Below are 26,442 nucleotides of genomic sequence, written 5' to 3' on the forward strand. Positions count from 1 at the left end.
TTCAGGTATAGTGTCTAACTTCCAGTTCATCTTAAAATGTGCTACAGAACACACTGAAATGTCATATATACTGGTTATAGAGGTGATTTGTGACTTTATCACTTTTGTATTAAATGTTGGGAAAGAATTACAATTTTAATAGCTCCAATATTCCATAATCTAACATACCTCAAGGACAGAAGATCAGCACTCCACTTTTTTCTGATAGTCTGGCTTGTTAAAAGGGTTCCACTCTAAAAAATAAAAAGGTACTTACTCAAAACCAGTGAGCACATTCTTAATGTTTCTATAACTATATTTAGGTATTAACAAGAATATAACCTACAGGGCATTCTCTTTTGTAACTTGTATTTTCAGGGTCTCCCATCATGGGGAGGAAAGATGAATCTGACTCCATGTTCTTAGAAGGCTAATTTATTTTTTATGATATGATATGATATTAAAGAATGCCATGCTAAAACTATACTAAAGAATAGAGAAAGGATACTTACAGAGGGCTTAACAAGATACTAATGAAAAACTCGTGACTCCCTCCAGAGTCCCGACACAGCCTGACCATGATTGGTCATTAAGTAAAAACAATTCACATGTTGGATAAACAATCTCCAACCACATTCCAATGCAGCAAAACACGGGAGAAGCAAATGAGATAATATTGTTTTCCTTTTTCTCTGAGGCTTCTCAGCTTCCCAGGAGAGAAATCCTGGGCAAAGAGGATTTTTCAGAAAACATAGTGACAGTAACTTAATTTCTTGTAATCACATCTAGTATGCTACAGGTAAAAGCAAATTTGTCATTTTACATATGAACAACTGTAATTATGTCAGCAGGGGTTTTGTCGCAAAAATTAATAAAAATATTTCTGTACCGTGCTATGTGTAGATTCATGGGGTGTTCATAAATAAATATTTTTTAAATTCAAAAAGTAAATACTAGCTAACAGAAATCATTTGCTGTGCACTTTACCTATGTAAAGTTCAAAGAGGTTCTGGTGCCTCAGACTTGAGAGGGACCTGGTGGTCCATGAACAGCTGCAGCCACCCTGTTTGCTGACAAGCAGCCACACCAGGATGGGTCACCAGTCATGCTCTCCCCGTTCCTCCCCGCAGGTGCGACCCCGGCTTCTCGGGGCCGGCGTGCGAGACGGCGTCGCAGACCTTCCCCATGTTTATCTCGGAAAGCTTCTCCAGCTCCCGCCTCTCCTCCTACCACAGCTTCTACTCCATCCGCGGGGCCGAGGTCAGCTTCGGCTGCGGGGTCCTGGCCAGCGGCAAGGCCCTGGTCTTCAACAAGGACGGCAGGCGCCAGCTCATCACCTCCTTCCTGGACAGCTCCCAGTCCAGGTGAGAGGGAGGGAGGAGTCCTGTGGAGAAAGGAAATGGGGGAGCTCCTCCCCCTACAGCTACAGCCTTGTGTGTTATTAAACCAGTTGCTTTAAAAACCTCCTAGTTCCATGTTTTAATGGTGATTTCGTAGCCTCGCCTTTTTCTCCTCCTGCTTTGTAAACAACAGAGCCCAAAACAGACTGTAGGGAAGTTATTGTACAGCTCAGATGGAAAATATGAAATGTTAATATCAAACCTGAGTGTCAAAGCCAAGTGCTAATTAATTATTTATAAGGTTGTGTTTATTTGACAGCTTGTGGCAGCTGATTAGATCCATTCACTATCTCTCCCTCCCCTTCAGTGCCTAATAAATAATTAAATGCAGTAATGATTGGCATTTTTTTAACTATATATGCCACAATGCATTACTTGACAATAAAACCAAATCACAACTACAAAACCCCATAACTGATATTTATCAAAATTTGCCTAGATTGAGAAGATCTGAAAACAACCTGGTTAGGGGAAAGACAAAACAAAAAAAAAACCCACAAAAAAACAAAACAAACAAAAAAACCAAACCCACTGTGAAAAGGATAGCCTGCAAACATTTGTGTGGTTCTGGTGCAGGTTCCTGCAGTTCACACTGCGCCTGGGCAGCAAGTCGGTGCTGAGCACCTGCAAAGCGCCCGACCAGCCCGGGGAAGGAGTGCTGCTGCACTACTCCTACGACAACGGCATCACCTGGAAACTGCTGGAGCACTACTCTTATCTCAACTACCACGAGCCAAGGTATGTGCACACATATCACAAAGAGGTATTTGCGTGCAGTTGTGCTGGCTGTGGTGGTCACTGCAATGTGGAGACTGGGTACGTGGTGCAAGAGGGAATGAAGATTTTTTATTGCACACAGAAAGTTACCACTTTCCTTTAAAATTTTGCAGCTGTTCTAGGCACTTCTGATTTTTTCATTCTATAAAAATGAATACATTGGTTTAATGGCTTTCAAGTCTCAGGTGATACAACAGAACAAGCTGAAGCAGTGCAGGAGGAGGGAGAGGAGTGTACTTGTGGGAAATAGGGGCATGACACTTCCCCTGGAAGCCGCCACTTGTAAAGAAAAATTAACATAAATTATTTGTAGCTTTGAAGCCATAGATACCCTCACTACATCATCCCCTGGGATTAGGAGCTCACAGGCAGCACAGGACAGCTGAGACAGAATCTGATTGTGAGGATCTCTGCAGGATTGTGAGGATCCCTGAGGTCAGCAGGAAAACTCACCTGCTCCCACTCTCAAGGCAATTGCATGGCTGTGCCTCTGCCTTGGGCTGGGCTTGGTGCCCTGGGAGAACCTGCTGCTGACTGGGCCTGGGACTTGCACAAATAAAAAATAAGTTGAACAAAGAGCTCATTTCATCTAGCAAGGCCTATGTTTGGTGTCAGATTAGAGAGGAATGCATCTCCTGTGTTTAGAGAAGGTGTTCCTTACATTTGTGACACCATCCACCAAATTTAGTAGAGCAATACAAAATCAGGAGTCTCCGTGAAGTACCAAAATTCCGGAACAGTCTGGTCTGGATCTATGCAAACCCTCTCAAACCTGGCAGCAGCCACCTCCATGGGGTGCTGCAGCAGAGCCAATAAATGCCAATTGAAGGAGATGCTCTGCAAAGGGGCCCAGAAGAGGCAGAGCTGGCAGTGGCATCACTGGACTCATTCCAGCAGGTCCATTTCCTGCCCATGGGTAGCTTTGACCTGGGTATTGCCCTGTGTCTTCTTCTCTACCAAGTTCAGAAAACATCTTAGTCAGCCCCAGGGGTGGGACTGGAAATAGCCTGCAAGTCACTTTAGCTACACATAACTTTCATTATTTATAATCATTGAGCTCAGATGAGTGCTTTTTCAAAAACAAAACAAAAAAACTTAGATTTCCAAATCTTGTTAATAGCTCAGTACAAAATTGCAATATTCAAAGTGTGATTAAGAATGTTCTAATTGAAAAAAATCCCCCTTAACATTACAATTATTTCCTGGGAGCTATAAGAAATATTTAAAAATGTGAGAGTAGGACTGTATTTGGTAGAAATTCATTGTAGACTTTAATTTTTGAAGTTCTAAATGTTTCCAAAGGAAAGATGGTACAGACTGGAAGACTTAAAAATCTTCTTCAAAGTTTATTTTGCCTACCTTTGCTATAGTCACATATATATTTTATATGACTCCACTTCTAATTCTTAGATTCAAAACTACATCTGTAGGAGTTACATTTCCCTAAAGGTTTTTCATATATAGCACTATGAAATTTTTATAACAAAAAGGAAAATACATATTCTGGTGACTGATTTTAATCAAGTTTAAGATATAAAAATAATAAATTACACAGATGCTAGAGACTTATTTTTCTTTTTAAGGTTAGGTATGGAACACAATTTTTGTTGTTCTGACAAGGTACACAGCCAAGTACATTCTACACAGAGTAGAGAGATTTTGCCATGGGAGGTGGATGGATAGATGGATAGATAGATAGATAGATAGATAGATAGATAGATAGATAGATTATTCAGTCCACTCTGGGTAGATAAAAAAATGACATAGATACAAACCTGAAGCTAATGCTGGCAATAATTATGAACAAAGCTTCACCTTTTCATATTATGTTGTCTGAAAATATCAGCATTTTCAGTAACATAGATGGACTGCTGCAAAGTTTGGCAATCAGTCTGTATCCACGAATTTAATTAATCTTCAGTCATACAAAAAATAATTACACATTTAATGTTCTGCTGAAAAGGTGCATTTAATCTGCTAACATTTGACAGCTGCATTTTTCTTCTGGGCAGAACAGCGGTGGCTTTTCAATATTAGGTATGCGCATAGCTTGAAAGAATGAGATCAGAGCAAAGGTCTCCCAGCTGGTTTTTAACAAATTTAATGGTGGCTGGTAATGTAAGTAGGAGCACTTTTCTTCTCTGCAGCAGAAAAGTCATTAGCAGGAATCCCCCTCCCTCTCCATCTATCTCCAACAAATCAAAGCCAGACAGGAGAAGTTGTTACAACTGGAGGTGTAGTCAGGTTCTGCGTACTAACATATGTGCCATACGTGGTGGTTTACACCTACATTTTTAAATTGTGTTAGCTTAATCCCCTGGGATGGAGAATTTATTTTAACATGTGTTAAATATTTCAGCATCTGATAAGTGTATCAGTGGTGCATGTCATGATTTAGGATTTTCTGTATATTACTGTCTGTGAGAATTAGTGTCCACGTGGGCAAGCTTATGAGAGTTAAGAGTGAAAGGGAAGATACAGGCACCAGAGGCAGCCACCAGCAGAGAAATATGCCCTGGATTATGGCAGAGCATTAGCTCACACGAGTGCCAGGTGCTTCACAGAGCCCACTGGACACAGTGCTCCTCTTTATCAGGTACCAGCTTTCCTCAGGATAACACCCCTGAATCATGGCAGAAAAAAATATGGTTCCTTTTAGAATCAGTTGCAATTTCTTGTCATTTGTGCCTTTAAAAAATTAACCCAAAAGGTTATAAAGTTGCTTCTTATGAGGGAATCCTTAGTAGAAAAGAAGCCAGGGTCCAAAGTCATTCAAACATGTTTATTTGAGTGTAAAGGAAAGGTATCCACCATACATAAAGTGTACTGTGCTGGGCCCATGCCACAGGGACATGGCCATGTCACCTCGGGCTGTCCCTCTGCACTTCTCTCTCCAGTCTATGGATGGCAGAAAGCAGCTGCTAGAAAAGACAGGCAGGACTTTCTGTCTGCTTCCCACCTGTTTAGCCAAGCTAGTTGATATTTTCAGGTTAATGGATTAATGTATTCTTCTTTAAAATGAATGTGACACTAAACAACAGTATTATAAATCTACTCCCTACAAGGTTGTTGTAGCAAGTCATTTTTAAGAGTGTGGTTTTTGCACTAAGATTGCCACAGGCATAAGACTCTTTCATATGCAGAGAACAAAACATTATAACAGGCAGCTTAGAAAGCCTTGAGTATGAAAAGAATTTGGTGCTGAAATATAAAAAGATGCTTTCTGTTTACCTGATATTTCATTTTATCCGTATTTCTTCTTACAGAGAAAGAAAAATAACAGCTACATGATGAGCTGGCTGAAAACCCTTTAGCCAGCAAGTAATTGTACCCCAATGGAGACAAATGTCCCTGCTGCCAGTCTGTCTCACAGCTGATGTGGCTGTGTGGGGTACCATGGTCTTAGTGATTTATGGGGCTTTCAAGAAGGTGTCATTGCTGTGGCAATTAATGTATACTCCCTCCTGCAGTGTATGAAAATTGCTCGTGGAAATCAGATAAAACTCTTAATTTTCTTTGCAGTTTTTCATTTCTAGGTGTGTTGACACAGCTGCCATGACAAATCAGGTGACCTTGCATACCAGAAGCACCTGGGACTCACTTCCAGTTGCATCTCTATGCAGCTACAAAAAAGGAGTGTCTGCCAAAAAGAACTACCCATAATCACACTGTCTGACAAGATGAAGATTTTCCACTTGATTGTGGCAATTTACAGGGGTGGATTCTTCTAGGACAAGAGCACCATTAGAATGATATCAATGCTATGTGGGGAATGCAGATGTTTACAAGATGCAGATCTTCAGGATAAAACCCACTGAGTCTGACAAAGGGGAATTGGAATTCTTAAATCCTTGTCAGCTCATCATTCCTTTGCTAATTTACATGTTTAAATTTCCTGAGAGGTCCACAATGGAAGCAAAAATTACAAATTTGGTAGAAACTCTTTCTGGTGGCTTTTGCACATGCCTGGTTTTCAGTAAATGAACTGATTACCAAGAGAACTAACAATTCCCCTGTCCCTGTCACTGGTAGCAGCTATACCAGCAGATGCTATGGTATTTGTGGGTTAAATTTGCTCCATGATTTTTAGGGTCAGTAAGGAAAAGTTACCAAAAATACATCCCCATGGAATTATTACAAACAGGAAAAACTGGCAATAACGACTTTGCTTTGTTTTCCAGAATAATTTCAGTGGAGCTGCCTGAAGATGCAAGGCAGGTTGGCATTCAGTTCAGGTGGTGGCAGCCATATCATTCTTCTCAAGGCGAAGACGTGTGGGCAATCGATGAAATCATCATGACCTCTGTGCTTTTCAACAGCATCAGTCTGGACTTCACCAACCTGGTTGAAGTCACACAGTCTCTGGGCTTCTACCTGGGAAATGTTCAGCCCTACTGTGGCCATGACTGGACTCTTTGGTGAGAAACATGTATTTTTTCCTGTTCTACTTTTGTTTTCCTTGCGTACTCATCCTGCTAAGGATCAAGTGACTGCTGCAAATGCATTTTTCTGGCAGCAATTCAGAGTAATAATGTGTCTTATCCTCAAATTGTGGACAAAAATACAGTCACTAATCTCATTGCAATTAACAGTAAGTTTTTCACCTCATTGCAGAGATTTATGTTTGATGGGAACATTGAACGTAGCATTCTTTTTCCATGAAATATTTAAAGAATACCCTAATAGAAAAAATTCAGAAATGTTTCATAATCTTCACTTCAAATCCACGCAGGTTAATATGGATATGCAGGTAATGAAATAAAATGATAAGTACAGACTCTGAATATTTTGTAAGTGATGTTCAGATCTATGTACATAGCCATTATATTGTAATCCAGAAAGCAAAAGGCAGCAGAATGTAGGCATTATCCATTTGTATTTGCTTTGTCTGGTATTACATACACTTAGTCATCTGCACTGTGATCAGCATCATGACATATTGCAATTAGGTCTCAAATATGCTGTGTATTTAGAAACAAAAGCAAGAAAACATTACACCCCTCAGAGGAAATAAAGGCAAGAGAAGAAAAAGAAGGGAAAAACAAAATTAAAAAATCATTAGGATTGCATAAAAGTATGTTTTTTTAACTAAAGCATTAACATGCTTCACAAAAAAAAACCTGGAGCATTTGAATGTAACATTTGGAATTAATACAAGGGAAGCTCAATTTAATCTGTGTGTTTTGATTAAAACCAAATAACAGTTTTGTGCTGGTCTCATCAACCTATAAACCCAGTATAGTTTTAATTGGCATAGATATATTTCTTTGGAGAAAGTACAATCACAGTAATTATAGAAAACCTGAAGAAAATAAAATAATTTTAGCATCCCCATGGACACTCAGAGAAACACTGTTGGAATTTTATTAACAAGTATCTCTGAGCAATCTGATTTGACTTTCTGATCATCTGTCAGACTAAAAGGAGTTGGCTTAGCAGTAGGAACAACACCAAATGTGTCCTAGCACTGATAATGAGGCAGTAGAAGCACCATTAACCACTTTAATAAGGACAAGGAAGGTACTCGCTGCTCATTAAAATGAAACAACATGTTAGGGCTCAAACTGTTTGCATCTTCCTTATCAAAGAGTTGGAATGAAAGCCTTTTAATGACATTGTTTTCCCTCTGTACTTTTAAGACCAGTTTATTATGGGGAGGAGGGCAGATAAGATAGCAGAGGTTCTTCTCTTTTCCTCCCATGACTCTAAATCGGAACCAAAATAATAAACACTAAGCAAAATTCTCCATCCCATATGGAGATGGACTAGGGTTTGTAGTGCTCAGTCATAGTAGAAATGTTGAAGTTTCCATGCATCAAATATAGAATCAAAACCTTCCTCACTATTTATGTCTAAGTATTTTTCATTATCACTGGAAATCATGAACTCTATCCTTCACTGACCTTGCTCCTCTCAAGGGAAATTTTTAAACTTACACAAAGTCTGTACAAATGGTTGCTAGTTAAATTAATTATTGTTGGGTTTTCCCAGCTGTGAGTCCATTTGGTTCTCATTTTCTAACTCATGAGTTTCTAACTCACGAACAGATCTTCCAGTAGCACTGACACCATTCTCTTGAGAACAGTCTGACAACAGCTTTTTCATTAGTACAACTATGGGAAGTACACTATCAATCATTTTACAGGGTGGCATCCCCAATCCCATTTTCACAGAATTGCTTTTAATTGTCTATTGGGTCTCCATTTCTGCCTTAGAATCTGTAAACATGAACATTTATCCTTAAAATTGGAAAAAAACTGAGGAGGGAGATTTTTAATTTTTTTTTAAGAGGCAGGCTGTTCTTTTTCATACCTGACTTCATTTTTTCATTTTAAAAAAGAAAGTTTGTTCATAAACACATGTTTTGATCAAAGGTGATTCTTGAGTATTTTCATGGTCTGTGTCTGAACAGTCATTTTATTTGATATCCATAATCATAATTTAGTTTCAGAATGGATCCTTTACTTTATTACATCATTGTACTGAAATGACTCTGAAACACTTTAAAATGAAGTGCTTGATGATGTATATTAATTCATCACTTCTCCAAAATGCTTATATTCAGGCAAAATTTTGAACCAATTGTCTCTGGAGTATTATAAGCTATATACAGTGACTTGCTGAAATTCATTTAAATATTGATAAGGATATATATATATATATATATATATATTTATATATATATATAAATGTATTCATGTGGACACAAATAAAATAGCTTTATATAAATAAACTGTCTTCAGTCAGATTACAGCATTATGATTTAACTCAGTGTAGCAAACAATAGTGTCCCATTGCCCCTGGAGAAGCCTAGAAGAAGACTGTAAACCTGTCTTGTCATGAGTTATGTTTATGGAGCAATATCATACAGTAGTCCTACATCAGCTTGGTAATTTCCCAGTGTCTTAAATGTTTTTTTTACAGTAATTGTTACTCTGTATGATGCAGAAAGTTTCTTTCAGGTAATTGACTTAATTATATTAATGATAGTAATACATTTAGGAATTATTTAGCAAAGGAGGTATGATGTGATGCAGAAAGGCCAAACACCCCCTGCTTTTGATGGAAGCTGTGTCTGGTGCGAGCCTGGGCCGTCGTGTCAATATTTTCAGTCAACGCAGATTTACAAAACAAGCTGCATCCATGTGTCTTTTCAGTATTCCTAAAAGTACCAGCCTTGAAAAGATGGTAACTCTGGGGATCTCAGAGCAGTTTGGAGCAATGCAGGTTGGCTGACATTGACTGTGATACCATTCCCAGAAGTACCAATTAGCTGGCAGTGCTTGGAGGGAGAGTGATTGTTCTGAGGGCACCTATGGGTATTGTTCCTGTGCCTCTGCAGGTCTAATTATACACGTGCCAGAAACCCACTCACAGCAACAAATTTATACAAAAATGAGGCCTCTGCATTCTCATTTCTGAAGATATTTTAGTTAATTATTGTGACGCCAGGGACATGACTTCATCTTTTACAAATTCTGGAAAGGTATTCCAGCTGTGTGGCTCCCAGAACAAAGAAAACATTTGGTATTCCAGCAAAAGAATATATCCCTAACCACAACATGAGAGCAAAGAAGGGACAAGGTGGAGCCCACAACTTTAATGCTACTTGTGTTCAGCTGGAGGCAAAATGTGAATGATAAAGGACTTTGTGCACCTGTAATGTGATTTCCTTCCTTCAAAAGAGCTTCTTATAGAGCACCACATATTGTCTGCATCTCAACACTATCTTCCTTTTGCACACTTCTTTAATATGCATTTTAAAGAGCTGGTTTGACTTTTTAACTTACTTAATATACTTACTTAATATATTGTGTACAATATCCAGTGGCTAAGCTATTAAATTAAAATTAATATTAAATTTAAAATATTTTAATCATGACCTGAATGCCACCAGAAAGAAAATATTAGAGTTTAAGACCTTTTTTTTTCTCATTTTATTTAGTAGCATTGAATAAAGGGAATTTTGTGAAGACAAGACCAAAATGTTACATTTAATTCTTTGCCCCTTTTTTCACTATAAGTCCTTTACTTCTATTACTTTGGGAAGACAACTTCTGGGCAGATGTTTCATCAAATTGTTGAGTTTCAACTCCTTTATTCTGTTCAGATAAGGTTTAAGTAACTGTGATGTGCTGCTATGCCCAGGTTTTTGTGTGCAGTGCCAAATCCTCTTCCAAAGCAGTGCTACACATAACTCTCAGCTGATTACACTGCACATGTTTGGCTGACACCTGAAGAGCCTGGTTGTATTGGCACAGATTTCCCATTAGGGCTTCAGCCTGTGTCAGATCAAATCAGCTTTAGCTTTTAAATTTGAGGATTTTTGTCATTTTATGAAATACAAGATAGAGCTTAGAAGAAAAGGAAATTCAGACATTAACCAGACAAGTTCTTCTGAGGTGCATTCAGATCTAACCACAAAGCCACAAACCCTAGGCTGGGAGCTGCACTGCTGATGAGTGCACATTATATCCTCTTCTTAACTTAAAATTATCCTTCCTATTGAGAAGAAAATCACTTTCTTCACACCAGCTGAAGGGCAAACAGTTCAGATACAGTTTTCCAAGATAACTTACTGCCTTCCAGTCCAGCTGTCCATGACAGTGCCCTTGTGCTCTGGCAGTGAAGGGAGTGTCCATCCACAGTCACTCTGGACTGCTGAGTGACAAGACAAAGTGAAAAATTTCATATAAAGTCATGAGCTGGATCAGCTTTAGGAATTCAAGTCACAAAAGTAAGGCCAGAGAGTAGAAAGCAGACAGGATCTTAACTTATGCCAAGTAACAGATATTTAATAATCACAAAACTAATGTCAGCTTTCAGTAATTTCTTCTAAAGCTTTAAGGTAGGATGCTGACATTTATGGCATAAGTGCTCTCTCTGGAAAGGACTCTGTAGAAACCAGTGTAGGTCAGTGAATTAATTTAAAGGAGTCCTAAGTGACACAGACTTGTATTCCTTGTCCTCACACTCACTTTGTCATGACCTTGAATTTTACAGGAGTAGAAGCTTATATGTTCTTCTGTATTGTATTTAAAGATTATGACTACTTATTTAAGATAATAAACTGTAGCTTACTCAATCATGAGAGCAACCTTGAACTACATTATTCTCTTCATCACCCCTGTACTGAATGTAGCTTTTTCTTTTCCATGATGATTTGCAGTGATTTTCTTTAAAAAGAGCCAATCCCTTTTCTAAATTGTTCACATTTAAGAATAGTCTTAGAGAATATTGAAGCTGAAAGGACTACAGTATTTCTGAAGACACTAAGTAAACATCTCAAACTAAGCAGAGGGAGGCAATTTTCATTCTATGAGAACTTTCATTAAAATACTCTGTTTTGATGCCTAGTGAGCAAGATTCAATGTTTAAGTTGTTATTACTTCCTTCTTATGCTTCTGTTGGATTTGAGGTTTTGAATTTGGTTGTTTCCTTTTTCTTTTGAATAGTGCATAGAAGAAAACCTGCATTTGAAGTGAAATATATTGGAATTTCAGACTATAAATTGTATTACTATATATATGATAACTTGGTACCTTGCAAAATATATGTGTAACATTACTATTGTTCTCCAATCCACTGGAAAATATAACTTATATCAGTACACTCTATGGAAAAGAAGCTGAGAATAGAAGAATAATTCTGAAAAACAGTCAAGTGAATGAATTGCACAAGTCAGTAAATGAATTGCATATAGGAAAATCAATGAAGTTAACAGTGTATATAATAAGAGTATTTTAAACTAGATTCGGAGTATTTTAACTGTCCAATATTAGAATGAAATTACAGTTCTGACTGTGGCACGACCTTAGGAAATGGACACCCAGGGGAATCAACTTTCTTTATGTTGTTCTTTCCTTAAGTTGCCCTTTGCTAGATCATAACTTGATCCTTAATACAAAAAGCATATAGTAAGAACTAGCAGAATAATTCAGTGTTTCACATTCTGGGATACATCAGGACCTTCCTGGTAATTTGCAGAAGTGCCAGCAGGAAGATTCTTCTGTGCGTGGTCTCATCCCACATGCCAGTCTACAGAATAAAGAAGCACAACTGTATTTAACTCAGAGCCATGATGTTCTTTTTTTGAGTGATTTTGGAGATCCATCCTGATTCTTTCCTTGCATCTCTCAGTTTTACAGGAGATTCAAAGCTGGCCTCTAGCATGCGCTACGTGGAGACCCAGTCCATGCAGATTGGAGCTTCCTATATGATACAGTTCAACCTGGTGATGGGCTGTGGTCAGGCCTTTACCCCTCATATGGACAACCAGGTGAAACTGGAGTACTCCACCAACCATGGCCTCACTTGGCACCTTGTTCAGGAGGTGAGGCTGGCAGAGAGGACATTTGTCTTCCCTAAACTTTGCTTTATACAAAAGATAGTCTGAAATGCACTTTTGGCATTGAACAAAGATGGTTTCCTTTTTCACCTTTCAGTAAATAAATTCTCTGTTGTAACCAATCAAAATTACTAATAGGGTGTTTAGACTGTTCCTCATAATATTTGGAAGAAAGGTATCTGAAAGCCTGAAACACAAAATAGTGACAGGAATGGACAAAGGCTGAGAAAAAAATTGGGCCACAGTTAGAGCTCCAGGGTAATGGGTGAGATCTTTCCTGTGCTATTGCTTTGTTTTTCTAAGCAAAATGCATCTACTGTTTCCTGGAATTTAAATGGATAGACATTCTTTCTGCCCTTGTGCACAGCCATTTGGTAAATGGAAGCACATTCCTTCAGGGGATTGTAATGCAGAGCCTTTCATCTCCCAGCCCGGCTCAGGCACAGTCCAGGCTGCAGTGACCGCTGTTCCCCCACTCTGCTGGAAGTGCAAACAGCAGCCTTGGCTGCTCTTCCCCGCGTGGCTCAGTGCTGCCTCAGCACAAATGTGAGCAGCACGTAGTTCATGCTCTTGTTTTCCCTCTCAGATGAAAAGCTGGACTTTCCCTGGACGCGGGGTGAACTAACCAAGGTCCTTTGGCTGCCTCTGAGGATGTCAGGGAACTTGTCCTTCTGCCTTTTCCCTGCCTGGTCTGCAGACTCACCAAAGGATTTGTATGCAAAGTTCCACACCTCCTATGAACAATTAAAGCTTTGCCTGGTTACCCTTGCCGTGTTGTGTTTTGCCACATTTACTTTGGTGGGCACAATAAAGAAACGACAATAAATGAGTTTTTAAACTGTGGAAATCCAAATAATGATTTCTTATCTTAAACAGAACCCAGACAAAAGCTATAAATCATATATTTCAAACCCTGTTCATGTCTTTTATATCTAGCAAGCATTATCATTTTTATGTCCAAGAATAGTTCCTAGCAGTGGGTGTTTGGGGTTTGTGCTTGGCATCCATGGAAGATAAGTTAGCTTCAGATTTTAGTGCTCCTTTCCTTGCTCAGTGGAGCTGAATTCAGAGAGAACATGCAGCCAAATCATTTTTCTCACACCACCCATGTTGCTGTGATAAAAGAGTATTTGTAGTATATTTCAAGGACATAACCTGGCAAATAAACAAAACACTAATTAATTAAAATGTTTGAAAATTTTGTTTGCTTTGCAATCACTGATCTTTATTAGATCCCGTTTTCTATAATCTTTTCGGGGAGATGAATCACGAAAAAATGTTTGAAAATTGCTGGAAAGGAAACTAAGCCTTTAGAAAATCTACTAAAAGAAAACCAAAATAAGGTCTCAGATCTTCATTTAATACTCTAAGATATTTGAGCAATAAATTTCTCTGTAAAATAATATATTCTGCCCTTCTTCATATTTAATACATAACTATTACTGTATAATTTAACTATATAAATATTCCTAATTGCCATAACTTCTGTAGAGCATCACTGCTTTATTATCAGTTTTAGAACAGTCAGAGTAGGCTACTTGCACGAGCAGATGTCTGTTCTCCTACCTGATACCCTTCATGGGAGTGAGCACAGCAGTGACCAGTGAAATTCTCTTGGGCATGTGGGGATGGTCAGGAGATGCTGTTCTGTGGCAGAAGGAGCAGAAGGGAACTGGTAGCTAGGAGAGGATCATGTAGATTGGTAACTTCCAAGCACTTTATTAATACCTCATAGGCCAATTTTTTGGGTGCTGTTCTAGCAAAAAGGAAATAAATTAATGGAATATTGCAGAAAATGAAATAACATTGGAAGGGCAGTGCTAGAAAACAGAAGCTGGGATAATGGACTTAATTTATATTTAATATTAAAATGATGTCACAATGATCATATTTTCTGAATTTTAAAAAAATAGAATTTGGGAAACAGACCTCAACAGAAATCTGAGTTAAATGCAGAAATAGCCCTAGAAGCAGGAGGGAACAATTTACAGCTCTTGCTGTAGGTGTCAAAGCTGCAGAGCTTGGGAAGGGCCCAAGGACACAACTTCAGTAGGCTGTGGCTGGGCCCTCTGGTGGGGCTCTGTCTGTCCCTACTGCTGCTCCCCACTGCAGATGGAGGGTGTGGGCTCAGTCAGAATGCCCAGGAAAAGCCTCACAATAGGTCTCTAAAATTACCTTTATGGTAGTCTGGAGGTCACATTCATAGACTTATTTCATAGTGATCTTGTATCCTTACTTCATAGTCCATGGGGGATGCTGGGGTGAAGATATTAAAAACCAGAGATGGACATTCCTCATGGACGAAAGCAAAACATTGCCAGTCATGAATGCTAAACTCTTTAAACAGATTCATATGGCTTTTTTCCATCCTCAATTGTACTACAAGTTTTCTGACAAATTTCTCCACTTCATGCCAGGATTTCTCTCTTCTGTGTCTTTCACTCCAACACCTGGACCCAGACAATCTCCTGGTTCTGTGACTTGTTTTGACCCTTGTTTCTGTTCCCAGTTATTCCTCAACATTAAATCTAGTTTTGAAATGTTTTATTTTAAGGAATGCCTTCCCAGTATGCCAAGCTGTCAGGAGTTTACATCAGCAAGTATTTACCACTCCAGTGAATTTACTCAGTGGAGGAGAATCACTGTTCTTTTACCACAGAAGACTTGGTAAGCATTTATTTCCTATCTTTAAACATTTTTTTGTGGGGGGTGAAGGGCAGGGGGGGTGTTGTGCAGACAATTTGTCACATCAATTGCTGTGACAAACATCAAGTCCTCTGCAGGTCATACTCAAGCCGAGAGGTAGAGTGCCAGGGCTGACCCAGTCTCAGGTATTTCCCATAAAATGCATTCCTTACATAATTAGAGAATAAAAGTTGGTGAAGTCAACAGAAACTATTGTTTAGGATTGTTTTTAATACATACTCTGACTCTCCTAATAAAGTTCAGACTTCAAAAATAGTGGCACTTGTCTATAAATGCCCTATTGGAGGAAGGCTTTATTTGGATTGTTAATTTTTATTTTGCACATTCCTTATTGTTTACATCTTCAGACCAAAGCCCTGTATAAACAATAACTAATGATTCATTTCTGGGAATTTTTTAACTCTTGTTTCTTTTTATAGCATGTCTTAAAAAATAACATTCTCTCATGCAAAAAAAGAGAAACAAAAATTATCAGAAAGCCTATTCATCTTGTTGTAATCAAACTTCATTTGCCTCCCCTAAAATTTTTTAATCACTAAATTGTCTCTTTCATTGTTTATTTTTAAATCTTTATTATACCATACAAATAAAAATGTTGTCATAAATCCCAATAATCTTCAGGGCATCCTTCATTTGAGAATTTAATTATTGCAATTAGAGTTACATTTTGATTATGTTTGACCTGAATCCATCATAGCAATTGCAATGAGAGCTTGCTCAGATTAAGTCATCATTGTATTTCCCCATCCTTCATCATTATTTTTTTGCACACTGCATGGCCTCAGCACAGCCTGTTTCCATCAATCACACCACAATGATACCTTCTTTCAACACACTGGCCGTTTTTGCTGTACAGCCAATATTCAGCATTTCCTATTTCTAGGCAAAACATCAAAGGCAAATATTGCATCCTTAGAACATATCATATCAGATAATACCAAATGGTTGCAAGTAAGTCTACAAATAACTGCTTTGTAGTTAGATTATAATGTACTAAATCTTACATGTCATTTTGTGCCACCATACACAAAATCTGTGGTTCACATAGGCACTTAGGAGTTTAAAAAGCATCTACAGTTTTTTGGGTTACACTCCAAAGTAGGCTGTTATTCCTAATTTGTAAAACATATAATGTACTCAAAGTAATTATACACTGTATTTGATGATGATACCAATGTTGTAGCCCTCTTTTTCTTTAGGATCTATTAATTTTTCTCAGCATATGAGGTGACAGAAGCATAGAACTCCATTTTAATTTAGGAGACTGTGGGGAGAAATTATGATGAAGTAATAGCCGGGTTCCTGTTCTATGCTGTGCACAAATCATAAATATTTCACACTCTGTCTTGTATCTGAAGGGATTCCCGTCTGTTAGCAGAGTTTTGTTTGTAATTAAGGTACAAATTACCACTGAAAATTTCTTTGCTCTTCATAGAAGCCATTTTCTGAGTTGTGCTGTGGCGTTATCAGGGTGAAGAGGAAAGGTGGCTGCCTTCAAATGGTGGCTCCCCATCAAATGCAATCCAGCACACCACACGTGTCTCTCTCACCACTTTCCCCTCTTTCTAACATTCCTTTCCAGTGGCAAAGAGCAGGTTAAGGGCTCAACAGCTCCTTTGGATTGAGATTGGGAGGGCATTTTTTTACAGGTTTTTAGAGCAGGATTGTGAGCAGAGAGCAAATTTCTGCCTTTCCAAAACCTGGGCATTATTGGTGACAATTTGATGAGCAGCTCTCCACTGCCAGCCCAGCCAGGGGGCTGGTGGTGCAGGGCTCCTCTCTGGGGTGCCCTCCCTCCTTCTCCTATCCCATCCCCACCTGCACCCACCCCACAGAGGCAAACCCTTGGTGATGGCCAGGCAGAGCAGTGCAGAGGCAGAGCCAGGTGTTCTGCCTTCCCAAAGTTGGGCATCTCTGGAGCTTCCATTTCACCCGCACAAGGCAAAGGCTGCCACACACCCAGCCTGCCCTGTGCTTACTGCACAGGGAAACCAAGCACCCAAAGGAGGTCTCAGGAATGTCTCATCAGCCTTGCTCTGGCCCTTGCTGACCTCAGCATGCCCTCACACCCCTGCACAGCCCTGCTGTGATTGCTGGAGCTTTTATCCCTGCATGCACAGCTCCCAGCTGAGGGTTTGCACCTTGGGCGTGCGGGAAGTGTGAGGCTGTGGCACTGTGCTCATGCAGCTGGAAAATTGTTCATAACAGCACCTATTTCTCTTGTAAAACTTTCTGGGTGTGCTGGTATTCCTGCAGATCTGTAGATGTTCTGCATCCAGCAAGCATGAGTTTACAAGGTCCCCATGTTATGTGAGATTTTGGGTTAGGAAACCTGCTGCAAGAATGAGACTTGAATTGAAGAAATTAAATGTAAGCACCTGCTCACTGAAATTGTATTGTACTTGAACTGAACATTTCTAACACTGATGAAAATTAATTTCAGTTTTATGCAAAGCATTTACATATGAACAGGCTTTAATGAGATACAAGCAGCTGTCAGTTGCTGACTTCATAAACAAATCAACACCTAATGACTGAATGAGACCTTCAGGATAATTGGGTAAATGTAATTATGGTAACTCAGAAGGTAGCAAATATAATTTTACCAGCCACAAATTTGCATTAAATCATTAAGGCTTTTAATATCAGGAGAGAAGGCAGTGATTTTATTTTAACTCACATATCAGAAAAATTTTATAACAGAACATCATTTCACTGGCAGTACTTCTGGGACATGATTTCCTTGTGCTTATGTAAAATGTCACACAACAAAAATGACTTTTATTTGAAACCAACCTGAGTTAGATATAATGTCATTAGAGAGCCAGATTGCTTTCTAGTAGCATTAAAAGAAAAAAATGGAGAAACTATGAGGAACTAGGGAAGTTTATTTTGCTTGTAAGAAATGCTTTCATAGCTCCTCAGTGCTGCACCTCCCATTTCAATAGATGTCCAAACAGTGACTGTCCAGAAAAGCAGTGTTTTATCACTGAGGATGCAGCTGACACTCATCTCCTTATTCTCTTTTCTTAATTAACATGGCTTTTTTAAATGGTTGATTACCATTTTTAACAGCATAATCCTCTTAAGCTGTTGTTACCTTGAGATGCAGAGCAGCCTTGGAGAGCTTTCAAAAGCAGTGAGCAGGACTGGTTTTTCAGCAGCATTGCTTTTGCAATTGTCACTTCAGCCTAACATGCATTATCCCTCACTCAGGGAGGACTCTGAATCCATAGAGCTGTCCCTGCCCACAGCCCTGTGACAGTGGCATTTCTTCCCACAGGATCCCTGGCAGAGGCCTGGGGCAGCGGGATCCCCTTGGTGGCAAAGCTGTCCCCAGGGGAGAGCTGTCTGTCTGCAGATAAAAATAACTCCTCCCTGCTGGCAAACGGCTCCCTGGGGACTGTCCCCAGCCCCCAGCTGCTGCACATGCCTCCATTTGGGCAATGTGCTCATCTCCAGGTGGTAATGAGCCTCTTCCCTTCTTCCCCTCCCCTCAAATGAGAGGGGAATCACTTCATTCAGATGGGGCAGCTTCTAAGTGGAGCTCAGTGCTCCCTTAGCTTGATGTACAGCCAACATCTGGAACCTGAGGAGGCAGGTGGAGCTCTGCACCTGGCAGGGTGGCAGCAGGAATGGGACAGTGAGACTCTCCAGGGAAACACTTTGGTCAGGTGAAACCCACATGGTCCTGAGCAAAGGGCAGGAGCAGCTCTGTGCACACCCAGCCCTGGAACAGCCCCATGGCAGAGCTGCACAGGGACCTTCTCAGCTGGGGCTCCAGTGCTCTGCTCCCCTGGGCACAGAGGTGTCCTCTGTCACTGCACAGGGCTGGGCTCTCCCCACTGTTGGTGTAGGTCAGGAGTGAGCCTTGTGCCCAGAGCCAGCCCTGATGTACAGCAGAGCCCTGATGCACCTGAACCAGCCCTGATGTACCTGCATAGCCCTGCTGTACCTGCATAGCCCTGATGCACTGCACAGCCCTGATGCACCTGAACCAGCCCTGCTGTACCTGCATAGCCCTGGTGCACTGTCCTGATGCACCTGAACCAGCCCTGATGTACCTGCACTGCCCTGATGCACTGCACAGCCCTGATGCACCTGAACCAGCCCTGGTGCACTGCACAGTCCTGATGCACTGCACAGTCCTGATGCACTGCACATTTGCCCTTCCAGTCCATGTGTGCCTGGCAGCAGCCAGTGACCAGCCAAGGCAACGCCATCAATGCCACACCAAGCTCTTTTTAGAGGGCACCACCACTTGTTGGGCACCACGAGATTTCCATGGCATGGTGAAATTGCCTCTGCATCACTATAAATCTCCCCTGGTTTGCTGTAAATACCCCAGGGCTGCAGGGTGTCACACCCCAACTCCTCCCATACGCCCTCCCTGCTGAAAAACAGGGATGCCTGAACAGAGTGCTCTTCCTCCTGCTACCTGGGAAAATAACATGACACAGTTTTACTGTGCTGGGAGTTCACAGGGGATGTGTTTGCCTGCTCTAACACCATTCTTTGGTTTCAGTATTGTCATTTTCCTCAGCACACATTAGAGTTAACACCAGTCATTACAGCTCCTTCCAGCGCCTACAGCCTCTGTCAGGGCTCTCTGTGGTGCTATTGATGGGAACATGAACCTCAGCACCAAAGTGATGTGCTGACTTCAGAGCACTCCAAAAATAAACAGTAAATAATTGCAGTCAATATTGACTGCCCATTGTGCCTTCACAAGCTTGGGAAGTCCTTTGTGTGCTGATTACTGGGATTGCACACTTTTAATGGATAATTCATAGCTCTTGTAATGTAACCCATCAATACATTATATCCTGAGGGAGTATTTAATCAGCAGATTTGCCCCTGCAGATTAACTCTGAGTGCTGTAAAAATGCTTACAGTATTTGCAATATCAAACAGACACTTAAAACAGGCAACAAGGGTCATTTAAATTAAAAATCAAGCCCTTGGGCAGCTTCACATGTTTTTTGAAGAAATTTGTAACTGGTACTTTAAAAATTTATCCATACATGTACCAATCTTCTCATATGTGCCAGAGTGGCTAATTGCTCTGCCACTCTGTCCTCTTCAGCTGCACAGGCCTGCTCTATTCATTTCTTCACTTCCATACGTGCGAGCAGGTGGCTCAGCCACCTTTACAATATTCATTTTAATAAGTCTTATTCTACATAAATTATTGGGGGTGGGGAAAGGGCTTTGTATCTCCAAGCAGAGTAACAGCATTATATCCTGTGCCATCATAAAGTAACCATATGGCTCAGAAACAAGTTAGAAAAGAAGCTTCTAATGGGAGTCGCCTGCTTCTCATCCTCAGCACCCCCAACCAGCCCTTGGCCAGACACAGGCCTACCCCATTTTGAAATTGGGTTTTTAGCTCTCTTCAGTCAGCCTTGCTTTCCCCATCCTACCCCTGCACAACAATGCAATCCAGCCTCAGTGCCCACATTGCCACCAGCACCCTTTTTTACCCCATGGAGTGGAGAGTCTCTGTATCCCCGATTTGGGAGTGGCCACCAGCCAGTGTCTGTAACCTGCTGGATGTGCACAGTTTGGCAGGGCAGCTTGAAAAGGCTTGATGATGACAAAGATTGCTTTTCTCATGATTCACTTTCTTCTCCAGCCTTGGTTTTTGAGGGCAGTGGGTGTCAGGCTGGGTTTGGCTAGCAGGAGTCACTCCCATGGAAAATGGCAATGTTGCATTGGACAGTCTCTAAAGGGCCAACACTAAGTGTTTTTAATGGGTAATATTAGCTGACTTCACTATTGTAAAGGAAAAGAAGCTGTTGAAGATAAAACTATTTAGAAAGGAGAAGCTGAAGCAAGGTTTTGTGCTTGAAGAATATTACAAATATCCAGAGATTAGTTAGGCAAGGAATTTAATTTGATGATTCCCCACCATAAACCTTGGGTATTACAGATTTTGGGTTGTTGGCCAAGAGCAAGGTATTTGCAGTGTAGGAAAAAATAGATGCAATGAAACAGGATCTTTGTCAAAAACTTGTGCTGTCAATGTCACCAGTGATATGTGAGCAAAATCTAGTTTAGAACCATCCTGACAAAAAAAAAAAATATATCCAATAAAAAAGTCAACTATTGTTGAATGGAAATAGTTGGTATTCACTAACACTCAAGAACATAAATAATTGTTTAAATAATAAATATCAGGAGAAATCTCTTTAGACAGTTTATGACCTGTTAACTGTGACCAAAAATATAAAACACGAAGTCATGCTCTAGATACACCTTTCCAATTTTCCAACCATAGCACAATAAAAATCCCGTAACATTCATAGCTAGGCTTACCTTAAAATAATTCTCAAAATCCCTGAAATGTGCTCTTCCTCAGAAATGCCATCAGTCACTGGAAAGTTCATTATGAAGGCCTGTGCAGTGAGTGGCATCATCTAGAAAGTTAATTTGCAAGAATATGTCTTTGATTGTGCCAGCCTTTGCAGCCTAGGCTGTGATTGGGATACTATGGGATACTAACTTCCTTTTTTTTTTTCTTTTTTTTTTTCTGTTACATTTTACCTTTTTTCCTGCCATTCTGTAAAGAATCCAAAACTGATGCATTGTTATTGATTTTAAGGTCCAGTGCCACACGTTTCCGCTGGAGCCAGTGCTACTACACAGCCCAGGATGAGTGGGCCCTGGACAACATCTACATTGGCCAGCAGTGCCCCAACATGTGCAGTGGGCATGGCTGGTGTGACCACGGGGTTTGCAGGTATGAGGCATTTGTCAGACCCTCCTAGCAACGCTCTCCTGATACTGGCACCCTACTATTTTCCATACTTTCCTTTTCTTGGCTGTTGTTATTTTTGTATTAAAAATTTAAAAACAAAAGCACTATGTGGGGCTGACCATTCAAGCAGCATTAGCAGCCAGTTGCTCCACACCAGCCTGTGCAAGAAGCTGTACCCTTGGCAGATCCAAGCACTGGAAGAGCTGTCAGTGGCACAGGGCTGCCCTGCTGCAGGTGTCCTGGTGGCCTTTGCACAAGAGCCCCAGCTCAGGCCCAGAGCCACTTTGCTGAGTCAGAAGGATGCCAGGGACCAGCTGAGCTCTGCTTGGCAGCCACTCTGCTTGGGTGCTACATCAAGGACACAGACTGCTGCTCCCTGCCAGCTTCAAACTTTCTGGAGACCTAAGGGTTTTGGGGTTTTTTAGAAAAAAAAAAAATCCAATTTTCTATTTTCCAGTTATTCTGATTTGTTTCCACAATATAAAACCACAATTCCAGAATGATTTTTGTTTTCAATTATGGTTGTCCACATCGAATTTTCTAAGGTCAGTGCACTTACCTTAAATAATTGCCAGTATCAGATGAAGTCCTTAAAATTTGTTATGTTTACACTTCCCTCCAGGTGTGATTCAGGGTTTCGGGGTACTGAATGTCAGCCTGAAAATCCCCTTTCTTCAACCATCATGTCTGATTTTGAGAACCCAGATACCCTGAAGACGGAGTGGCAGGAAATTATTGGGGGAGAGGTCGTCAAGCCCGAGGAGGGCTGTGGGGTCATCTCATCTGGCTCCTCACTCTACTTCAACAAGGTACTACAGAGGGCTGGGACACTGATAAAGGCACACACTGCAGGTTTCTGTGGAGCATAATGTGGCTGTGAGGCAAAGAAAAGGGAGGTGGCAGAAAGCTGCATGTGATACTAGAAGTGTGTTAAACAGCCCAGCTGTGCTCTGCAGGTAAAGAACAAAGCAATCAAAAGAGATAGGGTAAGACACATGCACTGTGTAGTCAAGAAATAGCAGCTGTAATGAAAGGTAGTAAATTGCCAGTGTGCTGGGAAGTGTGTATATTCACAATGTCTTACTTGGACATTTTCTTTTTTAAGATTCAGTTCGCAGTATCCAGCAGCTCCCATTTGTTTCTTCTGTACTGTCCTGGGTAAGAGATGGGGAAAGGTTGGCTTTCAGGGGCTCAAGCAGCTTAATTTGAGGTCACAGGAACAAAACTATTGAAAAAAGCCATTTTTCAGGCTTTTAGAAAATGGTTAACCTGAAGGAGAATATTCTTTTGTATAACTTGGATACTTTGCAGACAAAAAAATAATAGAACAGGAAGGAGATAGAGGGAATTATGCTAATTAGTAGCAATTATAGCTAAAACAAAAAGAGATCTTTATGACCAAATGTAAGATTATGCATTGTAATCACTGATTTATTTTTGTATTGTTGCTCCTCAGGTCTATTACTAAGGTTTGTTTTGTTCTTAATTGAAAGGAAGAGTGTAAATGCAGCTATGTGCTTCTCTTTTAAAGGTTTGATCAAACTGGCACTGCTGTCACGAGAGCCAGATTAGTCCCAGAAGAATAACCCAATATGCAACGCTGTGCAATTGTGTGTTGTTTACCTCATTACAAAAATCTAACCCATGAAATAATTTTCAGCACTCCTACATAGTCTCACATCCAGCTCCCCTGGAAATAGAGCTCTGCACTGAAAATTTCATAATAGCCCAATCAGTATAACTAGCTAATTGTGATAATTGGATTTTTATACATAATTGTCTTCCCTGTTAGATGTTTTTCCTTCTGGCTTGGTTCCTTATGCCAAGTTTCTCAAAAGTAGTTTGCTAAATTAGAATTAACCTGCTATGATCTTTCTTCTGATTCCTGCTAAGGAGGAGTGAAAAACTCATTTAGAAATTCTTGGCTTCTTTCTATTGATCTCTAAGGGTCATGTTATCACTCATTTCTTGAGTAGTAGCAGTCTGTGTGCTGTCAACAGAAGGTGGTTTATTTAATATCTGTTTAGATCTTTCTCAAACTGTCTAGGGGCCATACTGGTGGATAATAAAAAATTATTTTTATAGTTGCCAAACAGTTCTGTATTGTTTTGGGGAGATCATATTCACATTTCTTTTCATTTGCTCAAACAGCCACTTTTTATTTGAATGTCTAATGTTTGCTGCCATAATCAATTACTGCTGCCAGAATTAATGTTGGCTTTGTTCTGACAACCCTCTAGCTTTTGTTTTACAACTCATTTTAATCAGTTGTAGGTGTGTTCACAATTCAGAGCTCTTTCAATTAGCAATTCCCTGAGGCTTTATGTCACTCATGCCCTCTCTCAGTTTACCTGGGTCTGTGATTACCCCTTTGGCAGGCACAACTGCTGTGGGGTGTAGGTATGGAAAGCTCACCTGGAACAGTTTTAGGGCCAGCTTGGCTCACTGCAGGACACACAGCCCATGGGACAGCAAGGGTGTTTGCATCCTTAGTACCCATTACTGGCTCCATTTGATGGTGACAGTTTCAAATTCCAGTGAATCCAATGAAGCTGTGGAAGCAAACCAGCCAGAGATTATCAGTGAGATAATCAGTGAGATTATCAGTGTCACCTTGGCCAGCATCAGCCACGTGGGGCTGCACCCAGAAGCTCAGGGCTGCATCCAAGGCTGAGTTCCTCTCACTCTCATGGCACCATCCAGGAGGGAATTCCTGTCTCAGCTGGGAATAAACAATGAAATAAACCAAACCAAGAACAATTCCAGACTAAATCAGTATTGCTGTACCCTGTATGAGCTTTTTGAGAGTCAAAGGATTCTTCACAGGTTTTGCTGCCTTGGCATCAGTGGTACAAGCCAACAAAACTTCAGACCCCATGAATTCAGCTTCCAGCAGTCAGTCTCACAGTGCAAGGTGCCCTATTTGGTAGAGTCCACAAATGAGCTCAGCACCCAGGCTGTTATACCAGCCAAGCAAAGTTTTGAGAAAGAAAGCAGTAAACATTTATCTCTGCTGGGTTCATCCTCAGCTGCGTAGAACAAAGAAAGAGGTGATGAACGGAACAGGATTTCAATTCATCTGTCACCTTATTAAAAAACACAGGTGATATTTTAAATCTCAGCTCCTAAATCTTGTTACCTGTGTCCAGCTAGATGACATCACTTGCTTATCTCAAGTTTATTTGGAAATTTGTCATAAGGATCCCAAATGTACTAGTGAGAGAGAAAAAAACAAACATAACTTAAAACACAGGTGTCATAACTTCACCTTGGTTTTCCTTTTTTAAACCTTTTTACACCTGGAGATGGACAGAAACACACTTTTTAAAGGGAATTATAAAGAGTAGGCAGGATGACAGTCCTGGTCCATTTTGGGGGGTGGTGCCAGGTTGAAGCTACTTTAACAAATGCAGAAATATGATCCCTGCATCAGCTCTCCATCTGTACACAAATGGCTTTGCCCTACCTATAAAAGCTGTGGCAGCATGATGCTGTGCTGGGGCAGGGCTGTGCCAGATGCAGGGCATGCAGGTCACCCCTCTGGGGACACTGCTCTCATCCTGTGTCCTGCCTTGTCACAGCCAGCTTCATCTCCCATACCAGCATCTTGTAGGTTTGGTGATGTGGAAGTCCACAAGTTCAGCCTCAAGCCCCAGGGCACAAAGGGAAGAGGATTATGGGATAATTTCAGTTACAATAAAAGGCTCTTAAACCTTAAAGCTTTTTTTTTTTCTATGAACATGCTCTGTCTTCTGAACACACACAGAGTGACCACATTGACCTCCTAAATTCAAAAGCATACTTGGAAAAGCTGTTCACTCAGTTTTACAAGGCTCCTTGTTTCTCTCAGCTGTGCTCAGGTAAACTTGAAACTAAATCCACAGGTTTTAGTTGAGACACTCCTGATTTACAACGCTTATTAGGAAAATAATATAGTTTTGTGTAGGAACAAATCTTATTCAGCTGAAGCATGAAGAGAAAATGTCACCCCCTGGTTCTTGTGTAAAAGATGAACTTTGGGAAAGATATTATAGGAACCAATTTCAGGTGATTGGGTAACCTTGTACAGTGCAAGATTTGACCAGGGAAATAAGACTAGATAAATGGCCTTTTTACTGCTCCATGCATTATCAATAGAAAGTTGAATATTTAAAAATTTAACCCGGTTTGATTCAGGATATCCAGCACCTGCTCTTTGTCCTCTGAAGTCACACGGGACCATGGGGGAATGAGCTTAAATTCTTGTGTGAAAATTGTGTTGGGAAGAAGTTGCATTGTGTATTGAAATCGAATAATAAAGTTCTTGTGGGATCAAATCAGGGTGACATAAAGGATTACCAAGCAGAATAATTGAAAGACAAAAAAATCCAAGTTGATACAGAAATCAATGTCCTCCATGTTGTGAAATTTTATGTGTAATATTCATCTGTGGTGGATTTTAAATATGCCTATTCATCGTGAAGGTGCCATAA

The 26,442-nt window shown here is 40.4% G+C and overlaps 1 protein-coding gene across 2 annotated transcripts in view; it reads left to right on the forward strand.

The window, feature by feature from the left end:
- RELN (reelin) overlaps nucleotides 1-26,442 on the forward strand; it is a 283,789-nt gene that overhangs the window by 182,146 nt on the left and 75,201 nt on the right. For both annotated transcript variants that reach the window (XM_071423955.1, XM_071423956.1), the window contains exons 18-24: nucleotides 1,110-1,343; nucleotides 1,956-2,117; nucleotides 6,338-6,574; nucleotides 12,297-12,489; nucleotides 15,059-15,171; nucleotides 21,815-21,952; nucleotides 22,593-22,779. In XM_071423955.1, coding sequence (XP_071280056.1) covers nucleotides 1,110-1,343; nucleotides 1,956-2,117; nucleotides 6,338-6,574; nucleotides 12,297-12,489; nucleotides 15,059-15,171; nucleotides 21,815-21,952; nucleotides 22,593-22,779 — 1,264 coding nt within the window. The remainder of the gene's footprint in view (nucleotides 1-1,109; nucleotides 1,344-1,955; nucleotides 2,118-6,337; nucleotides 6,575-12,296; nucleotides 12,490-15,058; nucleotides 15,172-21,814; nucleotides 21,953-22,592; nucleotides 22,780-26,442) is intronic.

Source organism: Agelaius tricolor, unplaced genomic scaffold (assembly GCF_023055355.1).
Source record: "Agelaius tricolor isolate 1412-34295 unplaced genomic scaffold, bAgeTri1.0.p SCAF_3, whole genome shotgun sequence".
Taxonomy (NCBI): domain Eukaryota; kingdom Metazoa; phylum Chordata; class Aves; order Passeriformes; family Icteridae; genus Agelaius; species Agelaius tricolor.